This window comes from Balaenoptera physalus (assembly GCF_965194825.1).
Source record: "Balaenoptera physalus genome assembly, chromosome: 2".
Lineage (NCBI taxonomy): Eukaryota > Metazoa > Chordata > Mammalia > Artiodactyla > Balaenopteridae > Balaenoptera > Balaenoptera physalus.
The window spans coordinates 84441975-84459045 of NC_138883.1; the positions used below are offsets into that span (position 1 = coordinate 84441975).

General features: G+C 39.5%; 1 protein-coding gene across 3 annotated transcripts in view; it reads left to right on the forward strand.

Moving 5' to 3' along the window:
* The first annotated feature begins 2878 nt into the window (after positions 1-2878).
* The window catches only part of RAD51 (RAD51 recombinase), a 36525-nt gene continuing 22332 nt past the window's right edge, over positions 2879-17071 (forward strand). Inside the window, exons 1-3 of one of the 3 annotated variants that reach the window (XM_082449369.1) lie at positions 2879-3157; positions 6791-6893; positions 10803-10940. In XM_082449369.1, the coding sequence (XP_082305495.1) occupies positions 6807-6893; positions 10803-10940 (225 nt within the window). In that variant the 5' untranslated portion in view covers positions 2879-3157; positions 6791-6806. Of the gene's footprint in view, positions 3158-6741; positions 6894-10802; positions 10941-17071 lie in introns of all 3 variants that reach the window. The other 2 variants (XM_082449368.1, XM_082449370.1) reach the window with 2 other exon arrangements.

Below are 17071 nucleotides of genomic sequence, written 5' to 3' on the forward strand. Positions count from 1 at the left end.
TCCTGAATATTTCTTAAAGTTTATTCGTAGACATTTATGGGTTTTGTTGCTACTTTGAATGGGATCTTTTTTCTATTACATTATCTAGTTATTGTTAGCACTTAATAAAGCTCTGATCTTTTTATATTTTGTAATTAGCTACACTAATGTACTTATTGTCCCTTAAACTATCCAGGTATATAATCATATCTGTAAATCTTTTCCAAGATTTGCATCTTTTATTATTTGTTTTTTATCTTTTATTATTTCATTCTTTTGTTATAGCACTTAGTAGCACTTTTTGCACAATAGTAAATAATAGTGGCAATAGATAATTTTGGTCTTGATTTTAATGAAAGTGTTTCTAACATTTCATTAGCAAAGAGATGATGGCAGCTTGTCTGGGATATCTGTATCTATATATTACTGATGATGTTAAGCAAATATCTAATTCCTTTTTACCGTTTTTTCCCCTTAATCAGGAATTTATGTTGAATTTTATTGGATATGTAGGGGAGCAAAACTTGGCACACCAAAATGTCTCTTTGGTTTGTGGGTTATTTCGAGTTGAAAACAATCAAGGTCCAATTAAGGTCAGGAAATAACTTTGACCTTCCCCCTAATTGCCTAAAACAAGTCCACCCTATGTTCCATTGTCTCTGCATGGCCAAACATTTATTTGCCAAACGTTTGCTTTTCCATCTGCTTGTGAATTGCCTTCCTCTCTTCTGAAGTCCTAAACCACTACCCCCAACATCCTCTTTTGTCCTTACTAAAGACAGTATTTAAGGTGAGGGTTCCTGCTGTTTTGAGGAGTAACTCAGGTTTCCTGGGTCACTCCCAGGTATACATGTTATTAAAATTTTGTTTGATTTTGTCTTACGTCAATTTAATTCTTAGATCAGGCAGAAGAACTTAGGAGGGTAGAGGAAAATTTCTTCCTCCCTGACAGATGCTTTTCCAAAATGATGAAATTAACCATTTGTTTTTTCTCCTTGACCTATTAATATAGCCAATTATAACTGACTTCCTAATATTGAATTGTCCTTGCACTACTCAAATAGATCACTTGGATGTGACATGGGGTTTCCCTTTCTGGATTTCCCTTTCTATACTCCAGGGTGACTATACTGATGAGATCACTTTTTCTTGAGACGAATTATCAAATTTCTGCTGATTAAGTTTTGGTCTTATTAGAAGGTGCCTCCTTGAGATTTCAGATAGGTCACTTACATTGTAACTTAGGATATATTCAAAACTTTTCAATTACACATTTATAAATATTCTCATGGATTGCTAATTTAACTGTTATCAAGAAATCTATTTTGTCTCATTTCTGACTTCTTAGTGGGTTGTCTTGGAGGAAAAGACGTATTTGTTTAAGCAGAAAAAAATGGAAGATCATTGGAACATAGGGGTATCTCACGGACCTCAAGAGCATTAAATGCTGCTGGGCCCCTGAGAAATTGGAAAGATCTGGAAAGCAGTCAGAATTCAAAACTGTTTCTTTCTGTATGACTCTCTCCCACTTTCTTAGTCTCTCAACTTCTTAATCTTTCTGCAGATGGGGTTTCTCTGGTTTGACATCCACACAGCCAAAGGAATTCCATTTTAATGAAAGGTCAAAGTCATGTATCTTCACTCAGCCAAGAGGGGCTGTGGGTTTGCAGGTGCTCTCAGGAGGTAAGTATGTGAAGAATAGGAGGTGAAGGTGCGTATCTCTGGTATGGAAGGCAGTTCACTATTATCCCCAGGTATCATCTATAACCACTAAGTTAGGTTGATTCTACCTCCAGAATGCTTCCTGAATCTGTTCTCTCTGTCACTGCTCTAGCTCAGGCCTTCCTCTCTTGCCTGAAATATTGCAAGAGCTTCCTAACAGTTTCTGTAGTCTTTACTCTCACTCTCCTGAAATCTATCCTTCAATGCCACAAGGTAACAGTGTGAGGATTAAATTAAAACTTTACGAATTTTAAAGCACTCCACAAATATAAAGTGGTGGGGAACAAAAAACAGGTCTAAGCACATGACTCATCAGGTTAAAAACTTTCAGTGATTTCCCCATTACCTAAAGAATAAAGGCTAAAGCTCTATAATGGTCTTAAGCCTCTTCATAGCCTGAAATAAACGAAATTTAACAGTCTCAGCACCTGTTACGACACTTCTCCTGCCTCATCAGACAACAGTATTCCTTGACCACATTGTTAATTTCCATACCCATGCTGCTCTATCCGCTTATATTGTTTTCCATCTCCTCTTCTTCGCCCAGGAAACCCTACCCAACCTTTAAAACCGAAATCAACTTTTAACCACGATAAGATTTACATTCTCAAAATCAATGTCTCCTTCCTCTGGAGTCCCGCAAATCTCCAGTGAAGTACCACAGCTTTACTAATATTTCAGTCCTTTCTTCCTCTCCTCCATTAGCTGTATGTTCCAGTTTCATCCATCTACTCGAGCGTCCTCAGCTCCACCACCTACAAGGGCCTAGAAAGCCCCTAGCTCCAGAATTTGACTGAGTTGGAGATTCAAAGCAACCTGAAGGGCCAAATACCCCACTTTAGATGCTTAAGAAACAAATCAAAGAGTTCCGAAAAGCCTAGCTATTCCCTACAGGTGGTGAGGAACTAAAGCTGCGTCGCCCTCCCGCGGTGCATACTGGGAGATGTAGTCTCGGGCCGGCCCACTACCTCTTGGGAGTTGTAGTCCCCGATCTGATAAAGGGAAAAAGGACGTAACTTCCAAATTTTGAATTAGTCCTAAGGGAGAAAAACAAGAGGGGAACCCAAAACATCCTGCGAAGTCAAGTTCTTTCGGCCTATCTCGGCCTCACGAGTAGCCGAAGGGGCGGGGAGGCGGACCCAAGAAGAGCGGGGAGACGTTACGTTGACGCAGGCGTGACCCTGCCCAATAGGATTTGGCGGGATTTCCGAAAGCGGCAGACGGAGTGGACGCTGCCGCCTGAGACCGAGGCCTGAAGACAGTTGAGACGCCCCCCAGGAGCGCAGTTAGGAGCTGAAACTCGCCTGGGTTACGTGCAGAAGGCCGGAGCAAGGGCGTAGAGAAGTGGGGCGCAGGCGAGGGGGTCTGCAGTCCGTCCGGGGTCGGCCGCGCGCGGGTCCGGCGGACTGTAGTCGGAGCGTGCAGCCCGCCCGGGCGAGTTACGCTGCAGGCGGAGGTGAGTGTGAGGCGCAGACCCGGCCCCTTCCCACCGCGTAAACCGGACCCGTACCCAGACCCAGACTTGGGCCCCAGCTCCCTCAGCGGGCTTAGGGGCCCCTCCATGCCAAGTGAAAAACTCGGATATGACGGGGCGGGGCGGAGCAGGGTTGTGCCCGGGCTCGTCCGACCCTCGGAGCTCATTGTGGCGAAAATAGAAGCGCATTCTAGAGCTGGGAGGAACCTTACTGGCCTTCACTTGCAACATCCACTTTATGGGTGTGGGCGAGGAAGCCCAAGATCCAGAGAGGTGTAGTGACTTAAAAGTCGCAGCTTTTAAGCCAGAGCCAGGGTTTCCGGATTTCTGGTCAGTGCCCTTTCCATTACACAAAGTTTGGCTTACAAAGTACCCACCTCCAGTTGCCAATAAGGTATTTGCGTTTTTTAATGCGGAAGACCGTTCAAGCGATGCCTAGGGAATGATTTCTAGTGAAATTTGTTTTTTCTTAAACTTCTGAAGTGAAGTGTAATATACAAATAGAAAAATGCACAGATAAAAGTGTTTACAGCTCCATGAACCATTACAAAATGAATATATCTGTGTAATCACCACTCAGGTCAAGAAATAGAATGCTGTCAGCAGCCCAGCTGCTGCTTGTGCCCCCTTCTCTAATACTCTCCCTTCTCCCCAGAGGTAACCACAGTGTTGACTACTAACACCATTGTCTAATTTTGCCCGTTTTTGAATTTTGTATAAAGGAAGACTATATATTTTTGTGTCTGCCTTTGCTCAACATTTTGTCTGCAGGTTTGTAAATGTCTTTTCATTTAGCAGTTCTTTCTTGTTCCTGTGTTGTATTCCTTATTCATTATACCTGTGGCAGATATCGGGATTGTTTCTAGTTTTAACTTGTATGAGAAAGGCTGCTGAGAATATTCCTGCATACATTTTGGTGCACACGTGTATGCTTTTCAGTGGGTTAATAATACAGAGTAGTGAAATTCCTGGGTCATAGCATTTGCCTATCTTCACCTTCCATATTTAATACTAGTTTTCTAAAGTTGTCCAATTCACACTCAAACCAGCAGTGAACGAGTGTTTAGTTGTTCCACACGTTTGCTAATACTTAGTATTGTCAATCTTTTAAATTTTGTTACCTTGTGGTTTTAATTTTTTTTTTTAATTAATTAATTTATTTATTTATTTTTGGCTGTGTTGGGTCTTCGTTTCTGTGCGAGGGCTTTCTCCAGTTGCGGCAAGCGGGGGCCACTCTTCATCGCGGTGCGCGGGCCTCTCACTATCGCGGCCTCTCTTGTTGCGGAGCACAGGCTCCAGACGCGCAGGCTCAGTAGTTGTGGCTCACACTAGTAGTTGCTCCGCGGCATGTGGGATCTTCCCAGACCAGGGCTCGAACCCGTGTCCCCTGCATTAGCAGGCAGATTCTCAACCACTGCGCCACCAGGGAAGCCCTGTGGTTTTAATTTTAATTTTCCTGATCATTAATGAAGTTGAGCATTTGTTGATATGTTTATTAGCCATTTGGTATCTTCTGTTGTGCAGTGCTTGTTCAGATCTCTTGCCTATTTTTCTATTGGGTTGTCTGTCTGTCTTGCTGATTTGAAGGAATTCTTTATATATTCTGGTTACCAGTTATATTTGTGGTAAATGTTTTCTCCCCTCACTATCATTTGACTTCATTCTCACAATGGTGTCTTTTGATGAATAGAAGTTCTAAATTTAAATACAGTCTAGTTTTTCAGTCTTTTGCTTTTTGGTTATTGCTATATGAATACAGTTCAAGCCATCTTTTTCGTAAATTATGAAGGAAGACACTTAAATTTAAGTTGCCTTCAGGTGATTCTGATATTTGGAATTATCATAAACTCACATTATGCTAAACATGCCATCTAAGAGCTACACCTGAACCAATCAAGAACAAATGGTTATCTTCTGTCAAGTCTCTAAGAATGGAGATTTCTTTTTTCTTTTTTTAATTTTATTTATTTATTTTTGGCTGCGTTGGGTCTTTGTTGCCACGCCCAGCCTTTCTCTAGTTGTAGCGAGCGGGGGCTACTCTTCATTGTAGTGCCTGGGCTTCTCACTGTGGTGGCTTCTCGTTGCGGAGCACGGGCTCTAAGTGCGCAGGCTTCAGTAGTTGTGGCACACGTGCTTCGTTGCTCTGTGGAGTGTGGGATCTTCCCGGACCAGGGCTCGAACCCGTGTCCCCTGCATTGGCAGGCGGATTCTTAACCATTGCGCCTCCAGGGAAGCCCTTATCTGTTGTCTTTTGAGTTAAATTTATCTTGCTTGTTAAAGTGTCCAGATTGTTTTGGTGTGATTTAAGTATATTTATTCTTGTGGCCATCAAGACTTGTTTGCTTTTACTAATACCTCATAATAGAAATCTTTTTGTTCTTCATTCTTTTCAACCTGAGCAGTCTTAACTCTATCAAAATAATCTGACTTTTGGTATAGGCCTTATATTTATATGGAATATTTCAAACTGAGCAAGGTAATTCCATGTTATTTATTCATTTGTGCATTCAGTGAGGTCTGGAGTTGATTAAAATGGTGATCTTTATGGGACTTCCCTCGTGGTCCAGTGGTTAAGACTCCGCACTTTTAATGCAGGGAGTGCGGGTTCGATCCCTCGTTGGGGAACTAAGATCCCACATGCTGCACAGCCCCCTCCAAAAAAATGGTGATCTTTCAATTTCATACACTTCTATTAGAAGCAAACTGTGTGACTACAAGCTGTCCTTGCCTAAGGTGGGGATACTTCTCTCATCTCAGTCCATTGTTTCTCTATCAGGAATGGAGGCTTATGGCAATTATTCTGTACCTTTATTTCACTCCTGTCCCACCACCCCAAAACCCTGCTTTCTGGAAGGGAACGATGGAACTGAAACAGTTTAACCTTTCATCGATTTTTTTTTTTTTTTTTTTTTAAGTAGAGTCCTGGAAAGTCTGCATTCACTTGCCAAATATTTACCAAACACCTAAGATTTACCTAAGATTTATAATGTATCATGAGGTGTATACAAATAAATGAGACTTGGCCCCTGTCCTTAAGGAATATGAAGCAGGGGAACAGAGGGATATAGTTGATCTAGTTAAGCTGTTCATCTTTTTTTTTTTTTTTAATTTTATTTTTTGGCTGCGTTGGGTCTTCGTTGCTGCACGCGGGCTTCTCTTGTTGCAGAGTGCAGGCTTCTCTTGTTGCGGAGCACGGGCTCTAGGTGTGTGGCCTTCAGTAGTTGCGGCGCGCAGGCTCCAGGGCACCCGGGCTACAGTAGTTGTGGTGACAGGCTTAGTTGCTTCATGGCATGTGGGATGTTCCCGGACCAGGGATGGAACCCGTGTCCCCTGCATTGGCAGGCGGTTTCTTAACCACTGCACCACCAGGGGAGTCAAAGCTGTTCTACTTTAAGAAGCAGGATATTCCTGGCTCCTCCTAAAGTCTTTCTGATACAGCTATCTAGGTGGAAGGGAAGGCTGGTGAGAGATTTTTTTTCTTTTTCCTGCCCTGGGTATGTCAGTGATTAAGCCAAAAGCCTGGCAAGTAATTCTTTAAGAGATTTATTGTAAAACTGTGTTTGCAGCTCTGTACTTTCTCTAGTGTTCTTCCTGATGGCCATCTGTACTTTTCAGTATTGAACACTAACTAATGGCTATGCAGATGCAGCTTGAAGCAAATGCAGATACTTCAGTGGAAGAAGAGAGCTTTGGCCCACAACCTATTTCTCGATTAGAGGTATGTGCTTGGTCGCTGATTTTAGAATTATAATGCTGGACAAGATTGTTCTACCTATTGGGAGAAATCACAACCTTTACATAAACCATTGGTTTACTACCTAAGGTCAAAATCCAAATTAGAGTTTTCAGGAGGGTTGTCAAGGATTCTGTGGAAAGGCTTAAGACAGTTGCTAAACATGTCTGGCCAGATCTCTTTTTTTGTCAAGAATTCTTCTACTACATTATCATTTTTCTTTCTTAGAGCTGGATGTCAGAAACTAAGAAGCCCTACGATCCCATGGTAGAGTCTCTGCTGTTTGTACTAAGTATGAAATTATTGTCCAGGGAATTACAATGGCCTGGGCCAGCTATGCAGGAAGGGGAGAGGAACAATGTCTCTCCACTGACCTCAATCTGAGCTGAGGTTACTAGGAAGACAGCTGTCATAGGCAGAGAGAAGGGCTTGGGGTTACGTTGTAAGAGTTCAAGACTCTGCACAAGAACATCAAGCACCAGAGCTGGGGCCTTGCACTATTTCTGTGCATTGTACAGAGGCCCCAGAGTGAGTGCAGTTGACTTGGGCTGAAAGAAGCAGGAGAAAATGCTGAGAAAGCCTTCATTCTTCTGTCTCTTTATGCATATTCCTCCCGTTGGCCCCTAAGCTTCCACTCTCTGGAAGTTACTTAAACGGGTTTGTGATAAACATTGGAAAATTCAGAGTCATAACTTTTGGTTTCAGTGAGCATCCTTATACCCACACATGTGTATTGCTTTTTGCTTAAATATTAATAACAGACCGGTTTCTATGGGCAGGTACTATTCTCTCACTCTCCCAAACCTTCCCTGACCCCCAAATGCATACACATCCCCCTACTAATTCATGCTGTCCTAGAAGTCATGGTTTTGGTGGCTAATAAAATCAAAGCTGACTTTGTATATAGGGAGAAAGAAGTACCTTTGGGTGGTTTGTTTTTGAGCAGTGGTATATAAATCCCTGACCAAAAGTAGTTTTCTCCATCTTTAATATCAGTTGTTAAAACAGAGCTTTCCAGTTATTGTGCTACAAAAAGGTTATGCTAAGATATGCTCACCTTAGCTCTGGGGCAGTCTTAGCTGTTTACCCCAGCTTAGTGTAAAACATATTTTTTTATGTGTGCTTGATGTGGAAAACTTTGGGAAATGTTTAAAGTGGGCTTTTAGGGCCCAGTGTCTCAAAGTTCATTCAGAATCCTAGTCATAAAAGGTTTAGAGTTACAGGTTTAATCCAATTCATGACAAGAGTCTATTTTAATATACATAGTGCTAGTTTAAAACTACTGGTTTTGCTCTCCAGAAAGTGGGCATAGAGGGAACCTACCTCAACAAATAAAGGCCATATAAGACAAACCCACAGCAAACATCATTCTCAATGGTGAAAAACTGAAAGCATTTCCTCTAAGATCAGGAACAAGACAAGGATGTCCACTCTTGCCACTATTATTCAACATAGTTTTGGAAGTCCTAGCCACGGCAGTCAGAGAAGAAAAAGAAATAAAAGGAAGACAAATTGGAAAAGAAGAAGTAAAACTCACTGTTTGCAGATGATATGATACTGTACATAGAGAATCCTAAAGATGCCACCAGAAAACTACTAGAGCTAATCAATGAATTTGGTAAAGTTGCAGGATACAAAAGTTATGCACAGAAATCTCTTGCATTCCTATACACTAACAATGAAAGATCAGAAAGAGAAATTAAGGAAACACTCCCATTCACCATTGCAACAAAAAGAATAAAATACCTAGGAGTAAACCTACCTAAGGAGGTAAAAGACCTCTACTCAGAAAGACACTGATGAAAGAAATCAAAGATGACACAAACAGATGGAGAGACATACCATGTTCTTTGATTGGAAGAATCAGTATTGTGAAAATGACTCTACTACCCAAAGTAATCTACAGATTCAATGCAATCCCTATCAAATTACCAGTGGCATTTTTTACAGAACTAGAACAAAAAATCTTAAAATTTGTATGGAGACACAAAAGACCCCAAATAGCCAAAGCAGTCTTGAGGGAAAAAAACGGAGCTGGAGAAATCAGACTCCCTGACTTCAGACTATACTACAAAGCTACAGTAATCAAGACAATATGGTACTGGCACAAAAACAGAAATATAGATCAATGGAACAGGATAGAAAGCCCAGAGATAAACCCACGCACCTGTGGTCAACTAATCTATGACAAAGGAGGCAAGGATATACAGTGGAGAAAAGACAGCCTCTTCAATAAGTGGTGCTGGGAAAACTGGACAACTACATGTAAAAGAATGAAATTAGAACACTCCCTAACACCATACACAAAAATAAACTCAAAATGGATTAGAGACCTAAATGTAAGACTGGACACTATAAAAAACTCTTAGAGGAAAACATAGGAAGAACACTCTTTGACATAAATCACAGCAAGATCTTTTTTGATCCACCTCCTAGAGTAATAGAAATAAAAACAAAAATAAACAATTGGGACCTAATGAAACTTAAAAGCTTTTGCAAAGCAAAGGAAGCTACAAACAAGACGAAAAGACACCCCTCAAAATGGGAGAAAATATTTGCAAACGAATCAACGGACAAAGGATTAATCTCCAAAATATATAAACAGCTCATGCAGCTCAATATTAAAAAAAAAACAAACAACCCAATCCAAATATGGGCAGAAGACCTAAACAGACATTTCTCCAAAGAAGACATACAGATGGCCAAGCACATGAAAAGCTGCTCAACATCACTAATTATTAGAAAAATGCAAATCAAAACTACAATGAGGTATCACCTCGCACTGGTTAGAATAGGCATCATCAGAAAATCTCCAAACAACAAATGCTGGAGAGGGTGTGGAGAAAAGGGAAGCCTCTTGCACTGTTGGTGGGAATGTAAATTGATACAGCCACTATGGAGAACAGTATGGAGGTTCCTTAAAAAAGTAAGAATAGAATTACCATAGGACCCAGCAATCCCACTACTGAGCATAAACCCAGAGAAAACCATAATTGAAAAAGACACATGCACCCCAAAGTTCATTGCAGCACTATTTACAATAGTCAGGTCATGGAAGCAACCTAAATGCCCATCGACAGATGAATGGATAAAGAAGATGTGGGGACTTCCCTGGTGGCACAGTGGTTAGGAATCCGCCTGCCAATGCAGGGGACACGGATTCGAGCCCTGGTCCGGGAAGATCCCACATGCCATGGAGCAACTGAGCCCGTGCGCCACAACTACTGAGCCCGTGTGCCACAACTACTGAAGCCCACGTGCCTAGAGCCTGTACTCCACAACAAGAGAAGCCACCGCAATGAGGAGCCTGCGCACCACAACAAAGAGTAGCCCCCGCTCGCTGCAACCAGAGAAAAGCCCACGCACAGCAACGAAGACCCGACGCAGTCAAAGATAAAATTAAAAGAATTTTTTTTTAATTTAAAAAAAAGAAAAAGAAGATATGGTACATATATACAATGGAATATTACTCAGCCATAAAAAGGAACGAAATTGGGTCATTTGTAGAGACATGGATGGATCCTAGAGACTGTCATACAGGTGTAGAGAACAAACATGGACACCAAGGGGGGAAAGTGGTGGTGGTGGTGGTGGGATGAATTGGGAGATTGGGATGGACATATATACACTAATATGTATAAAATAGATAACTAATAAGAACCTGCTGTATAAAAAATAAAATTCAAAAATTCAAAAAAAACCCCACTGGTTTTGATAATGAATAGGTTGATAATTTGTTATTAAATGCCTCACATTTTAGGTCATACTTTTCAAAGCTTTTGCATATAATATCACAGTTAAAAAGAGCTCTGTGAAGTAGGTAGGACAAATAACCACATTAGACAGATGAGGGAACTGAAGCTTAAATTTATCCATGGTTTTCTTCACTTGCAGCAATGTGGCATACATGCCAATGATGTGAAGAAATTGGAAGAAGCTGGATTCCATACTGTGGAGGCTGTTGCCTATGCACCAAAGAAGGAACTAATAAATATTAAGGGGATTAGTGAAGCCAAAGCTGATAAAATTCTGGTAAGTACTGTTTATGTGACCGAGGGAGGCAGTAGTGGTACAAAAGGGTGTACAGTGAAAGGCTACGGTCTTCCTCCTTCCACCCCTCCTGTGTCACCCTCTTCCCCTTTCCAGAAGTGACTGCATTACCAGTTGATTATCTTTGTATGTGCCTCCTTGCATAAATTGGGGTTTTTCTTAGGGAATTGCAGTATCACGGGTTATGACATAAATACTGCTAAATTGACTACCAGTTTGCACTCCCACCAGCAGTGGGTGGTATGTACCTTATCGTTCTGGATATTATGATTTCATGCCTTAGAAATATACTCATTAGTATGCAGCCACAAAAAATAGTTTCGAAGAATATCCATTGACATAGGAAAATATTACTGATATAAGAAAGCAGGTTAACAAAACATGTTTGTGTTCATATATGTTTTTGTTTTTTTAAATGTGTGTTTTTATATATGTATAGCACATACACTGGGGATAGACACACTAAAATATTAACTTTGTTTCTGGATGGTGAGAATGTGAGCAATTTTTATTTTTGCCTCAATTTTCTGAAGTTTCTACAGTTTCTATGATAAACATGTATTACTTTAAATAGAAAAGCTGTTTTTATTGCTTGAATATTAAAGCCATGTTAATTAGGCTCTCAGTGTGTATAATCTGTTAGTCAACTAGTCATACACAAGATTCTTTAATAATAAGAAAAAAATGTGATTATGAATTATATGCTTGTTTTTTTTAACCTAAATAAATGACATAAAAGTGATTTCACTGGCTTAACTTAAATGAGGTAGTAACTTAATAACCCTTTATATTATATAACACTTTAACTTTTTTTAATTGAATTTTTATTTTATATTGGAGTATAGTTGATTTACAATGTTGTGTTAGTTTCAGGTGTACAGCTAAGTGATTCATATACATATACATATATCCACTCTTTTTCAGATTCTTCTTCCATATAGGTTATTATAGAATATTGAGTAGAGTTCCCTTATAGCACTTTAACTTTGAAATCCCATCCCTTTCATATATACAGTATTCTCACTTAGCCTTCATAATGACACTGGGAAAGATAGGACCAGTATTATCTCTGTCTTACAGATAAGGAAACTTAGGCACAGTGATTCAATTATTTATCCAAAGTCATGCAGTTAATCACAGAACTAAGACTAAATCCAATTATTTTCATCCTGATATACTGTGATCCTTTCTCATTTCCCTCCAAAGTCTTACAGCTACTATTCATTTTTCTTGCTTCATATATTCCTTTAGCACTCATAATACCCTGTGATTACATTTTATTTTATGCACTTATCCTTTGGTATTTACAAGCTATACCTTGGAGATAATAGCAGGTTAGGTTCCAGACCACCATAATAAAGCAAATATTGAAGTAAAGCGCCACGAATTTTGTTGTTTCCCAGTGCATATAAGTTGTGTTTATACTGTTCTGTAGTCTATTAAGTATACAATAGTATTATGTCTACAAAAACAATGTACCTACCTTAATTTAAAAATACTTCATTACTAGAAAATGCTAACCATCATCTGAGCCTTAACTGATTTGTAGTCTTTTTGCTGGTGAGGGTCTTGCCTCCATGTCAATGGCTGCTGACTGATCCGGGTGGTGGTTGCTGAAGGCTGCGGGGGACTGCAGCAATTTCTTAAAATAAGACAACAGTGAAGTTTGCCACGTAGATTGACTTCCTTTCATGAATGATTTCTCTGTAATATGCAGTGCTATTTGATAGCATTTTACCCACAGTAGAAATTTTTCCAAAATTGATATCAATCCTCTCAGACCCTGGCACTGCTTTATCAACCAAGTTTATGTCATGTTCTAAATCTTTTGTTGTCATTTCACCAGGGTCTTCACAGCATCTTAACCAGGAGTAGATTCTATCTTAAGAAACCTCTCTTTGCTTATCCATAAGAAGAAACTCCTCATCCATGAAAGTTTTATCATGACATTGCAGCATTTCAGCCACACCTTCAGGCTCTACTTCTCATTCTTTTGTTACCAACCAGGGTTCTTGGCCTTCTTAATCAATGGAAATTGATCAGAGGCCAGACAAGAAATTCAGGCAAGGCTTTATTGGGGCCCCTGCTGCAGCAGGGGAGAGTGAGAACAAACAACAGGTTCCTTTGCTTGCTCGCTCCCTGAGTGGGGGTGAGCTTGTTCTTTACATGGGGTGAGGGTAGGGGTGTGTCCAGGCGTCGGGCTGGAGGGGTGGCTTAGGTGGTTTGCCCATCCCTTAGTTCGTGTTTCATGTAGGGGGCGTGGCAGTACCCTCCTTTTGCTCCAGGCTCTTCAAAAGTGACAGTTGGGTTTTTTGGTCTCTTTGTATGTTTTGTCCAGAATTTGCCCTAATTGCGCATGCAGACAGTTATTTTTTGTCCCATACAGTTTCTTTGTATTTTGTTGCTCAAGAAGAGGTGTGTCCAGGTGCAAGCATTGCAGCACCGCAGCAAAGGGTCCCAGGTCCCAGCCTGTCTCACTTTTGTTGTTTCTACAACATCTGTATTTACTTCCTCTGTTGAAGTCTTGAACCTGTTAGAGTCACCCATGAGGGTGAGAATCAACTTCTTCCAGACTTCTGTTTAATGATATTTTGATCTTTTCCCATGAACCACGAATGTTGTTGTTGTTTATATATATACTTTTTTTTTTAAACAAATGTTCTTAATGGCATCTAGAATAGTGAATCCTTTTCAGAAGGTTTTCAACTGACTTTGCCCAGATCCATCAGAGGAATCACTATCTATGGCTACTATAGCCTTACAAGGTGTATTTCTTAAATAGTAAGACTTGAAAGGTGAAATTACTCCTTGATCCACAGGGTGCAGAATGGATGTTGTGTTAGCAGGCATGAAAACAACATTAAATCTCATTGTACATCTCCATCAGAGCTCTTGTCAATGAGCAATAAAATTTGAAAGGTACATTGTCAATGAGCAATAAAATTGGAAAGGAATCTTTTTTCTAAGCAGTAGGTCTCAAAGTGGGTTTCAGATATTCAGTAAACCATGTTGTAAACCGATGTGCCATCATCCAGACTTTGTCATTGCATTTATAGAGCACAAGCAGAATAGATTTAGCATAATTCTTAAGGGCCCTAGGATCTTCAGAATGGTAAATGAACATTGGCTTCAACTTAAAGTCACCAGTGGCATTAGCCCCTAAAAAGAGAGTCAACTGGTCCATTGAAACTTTGAAGCCAGGCACTGACTTCTCTTATGTAGCTATGAAAGTCCTCAATGGCTTCTTCCAATATAAGACCATTTCGTCTACATTGAAAGTCTGTTGTTTAGCGTAGCCAGATTCATTCATTATCTTAGCTAGATCTTGTGTATAACTTGCTGCAGCTTCTACATCAGCACTTGCTGCTTCACCTTGCTCTTGAATGTTATGGAGATGGCTTCTTTCCTTAAACCTCATGAACCAACCTCTGCTAGCTTCACACTTCTCTTCTGCGGCTTCCTCACCTCCCTCAGCCTTCACTGAATTGAAGAGAGTAGGGCCTTGCTCTGGATTAGGCTTTGGCTAAAGGGAATGTTGTGGCTGCTTTGATCTTCTACCCGAACTACTAAAATTTTTTCCATGTCAGCAGTAAGGCTGTTTCTCTTTCTTACCATTCATGTGTTCACTGGAGGAGCACTTTTAATTTCCTGCAAGAACTTCCTCTGCATTCACAACTTGGCTAACGGTTTGGCACAAGATGCCTCACTTTCGGCCTATTTCAGCTTTCGACATGCCTTCCTCACCAAGCTTAATCATTTCTAGTTTTTTATTTAAAGTGAGAGATGTGCAACTTCACTCCTTTCACTTGAACACTTAGAGGCCACTGTAGGGTTATTAATTGGCCTAATTTCAATATTGTTGTGTCTCAAGGAATAGGGAGGCCTGAGGAGAGGGAGAGATGGGGGAATTGCCAGTGGGTGGAGCAGTCAGAACACACAAAACATTTATCAATTAAGTTCACAGTCTTATATAGGCGTGGTTTTTGGCACCCCAAAACAATTTTAGTAACATCAAAGACCACTGACCACAGATCACCATTACAAATGTAATAATAATGAAAAAGTTTGAAATACTGTGAGAATTACCAAAATGTGACACAGACATGAAGAGAGCAAATGCTTTTGGAAAAATGGTGCATATAGACTTGCTCAACACAGGGTTGCCACAAACCTTCAATTTGTAAAAAGCAGTATCTGTGAAGCACAATAAAATGAAGGGCAATAAAATGAAGTACGCTTGTATGTTGTTACAGAGTTTGATTATCTTTACTCTTGGAGTTTTCTGTAGTGTAAAGCAAGTATTTAATTTATAAAATTATATATTTATAGTTTGTGTTGACTACTGTTATACAGAAATTTTCTATGAAAAATAATCTTTAGACGCTAAAGAATCTTCAAAAAATGCATCCTACAGTTTCAGTGCATGTAGTTCTGCCACATAACCTAGTCAGATGGACAATATCTGAGATTTATTTAATATCTCATACAATAATATATATACAACCCAGTAAATTCTGTTTTATTGTGTACTATACTAAGAGCTTTGAATTTTTAAGCACTGTTATTTTATAGTATTAATTCAGTGGGCTCAAAAATTATAAGTAATTCTTAATTTAAACCCTTAAAGATGTTGCCATCCATGAAGTATGAAGTTGTCATTTATTGGATTGCTCAAATAAATAAATTTGTTGAAGTGGTGACTTAATTGAATAAGTAAGAATTCTGAATACCTAATACCTCTTTGAAAGATTGTGATATTAAGCCAGTAGGTGTCCCTAAAGTCTATATATTGTTGATTACTGGGCATCAGTTTTTGTGACTGAACAAATCCTGACCTTTGCTTATGCCTTGTCAGACATAAAAAACTCCTACAGATTTAAGACAGATGAAAGCAAGCTTATTATATAAACAAAAGAATAGAAGTCAAGTTCTGCCAGATTAGGCAGTTGGCATGGTTTTTACTTCAGATTTCACTTTGGTTATAATCTGTTCCTTTAAGAGCTCATAGACTAGAAAATGTCGGGGTTAAAATGACAAGGGAAAACATCTCCTATGAGTTTGGTTTTTTTCCTTCACATTTTTGATTAAAATTTTTGAACTTACTGCAAAGTTGAAAGAATTTTACAATGAACACTTATTTATCCACCACCTAGACACTGCTATTAACATTTTAATATACTTGCTTTATCATCTGTTTATCTCTCCATCCAGCCATCAGTCCATCTGGGATTTTTTTTATGCTTTTCGAAGACAGTTGTAGATGTCAGTACATTTCCCCCTAAATATTTTAGCATATATTAACTAGAGTTAAATATTGGTTTATAGTTCTTCTCCCCTCTCTTTAGTATTCTTATTTTCTAATTTTTATTAATCCTGAAGATTAGTAAAAGTTATAGGAAAAAAGAAGGAAAGAAAATTCTCAAAGAAATAATACAAGATTTCCCAGAGCTAAAGGGAAGCAGAAGTCTAAGGCCCCACAGAGTGTCAAAGACGCACACCTAGACTCTTCAGTGTGAAATTTTCAGTATACCAATTATAAGGAGAAGATTCTGAAAGATTTCAGAGAGAAAAATGTAAGTGACCTCTAAAGGAACAAAAATCAAAAAGATAGCACATTTCTTATTAGAAATCTGGATGGTAGAAGCTAGTAGAGCAGTGCCTTCAAAATTCTGAGGGTAAATAATTTTAAACCTAGAATTCTATTTGTAGCAATATTATTCACCCAGTGTTAGGGCAGAATACAACATTTTCAGAAATACAAGAATTCAGAACATTTTTCTCTCATCCTATTCTTTCTTAGGAAGTTACTTGAGGATATACTTTACTAAAATGAGGGCAGAAAACATAGGATCTAGGTTGGAGAGACTCCAACTCAAATAGTCAGGAAAGGAAAGCCCAGGACAGTAGATAGCCTGGGGAGCAGATAGCCCCATTTGCAGAAGAAAAGGATATCTTCAGGGGGAAAAAGGATTAGCAGAATACACAGTAAGATTGAGAGGTTGGAAAATTTGAGAAATGATAAAGTCAGAGAATACTAGAGAAAGATATGCCTCAGATATAAAATCAAGGTAAAATGGAGCATGATTTTGAAACTAGTGGCTTAATATAAAAAA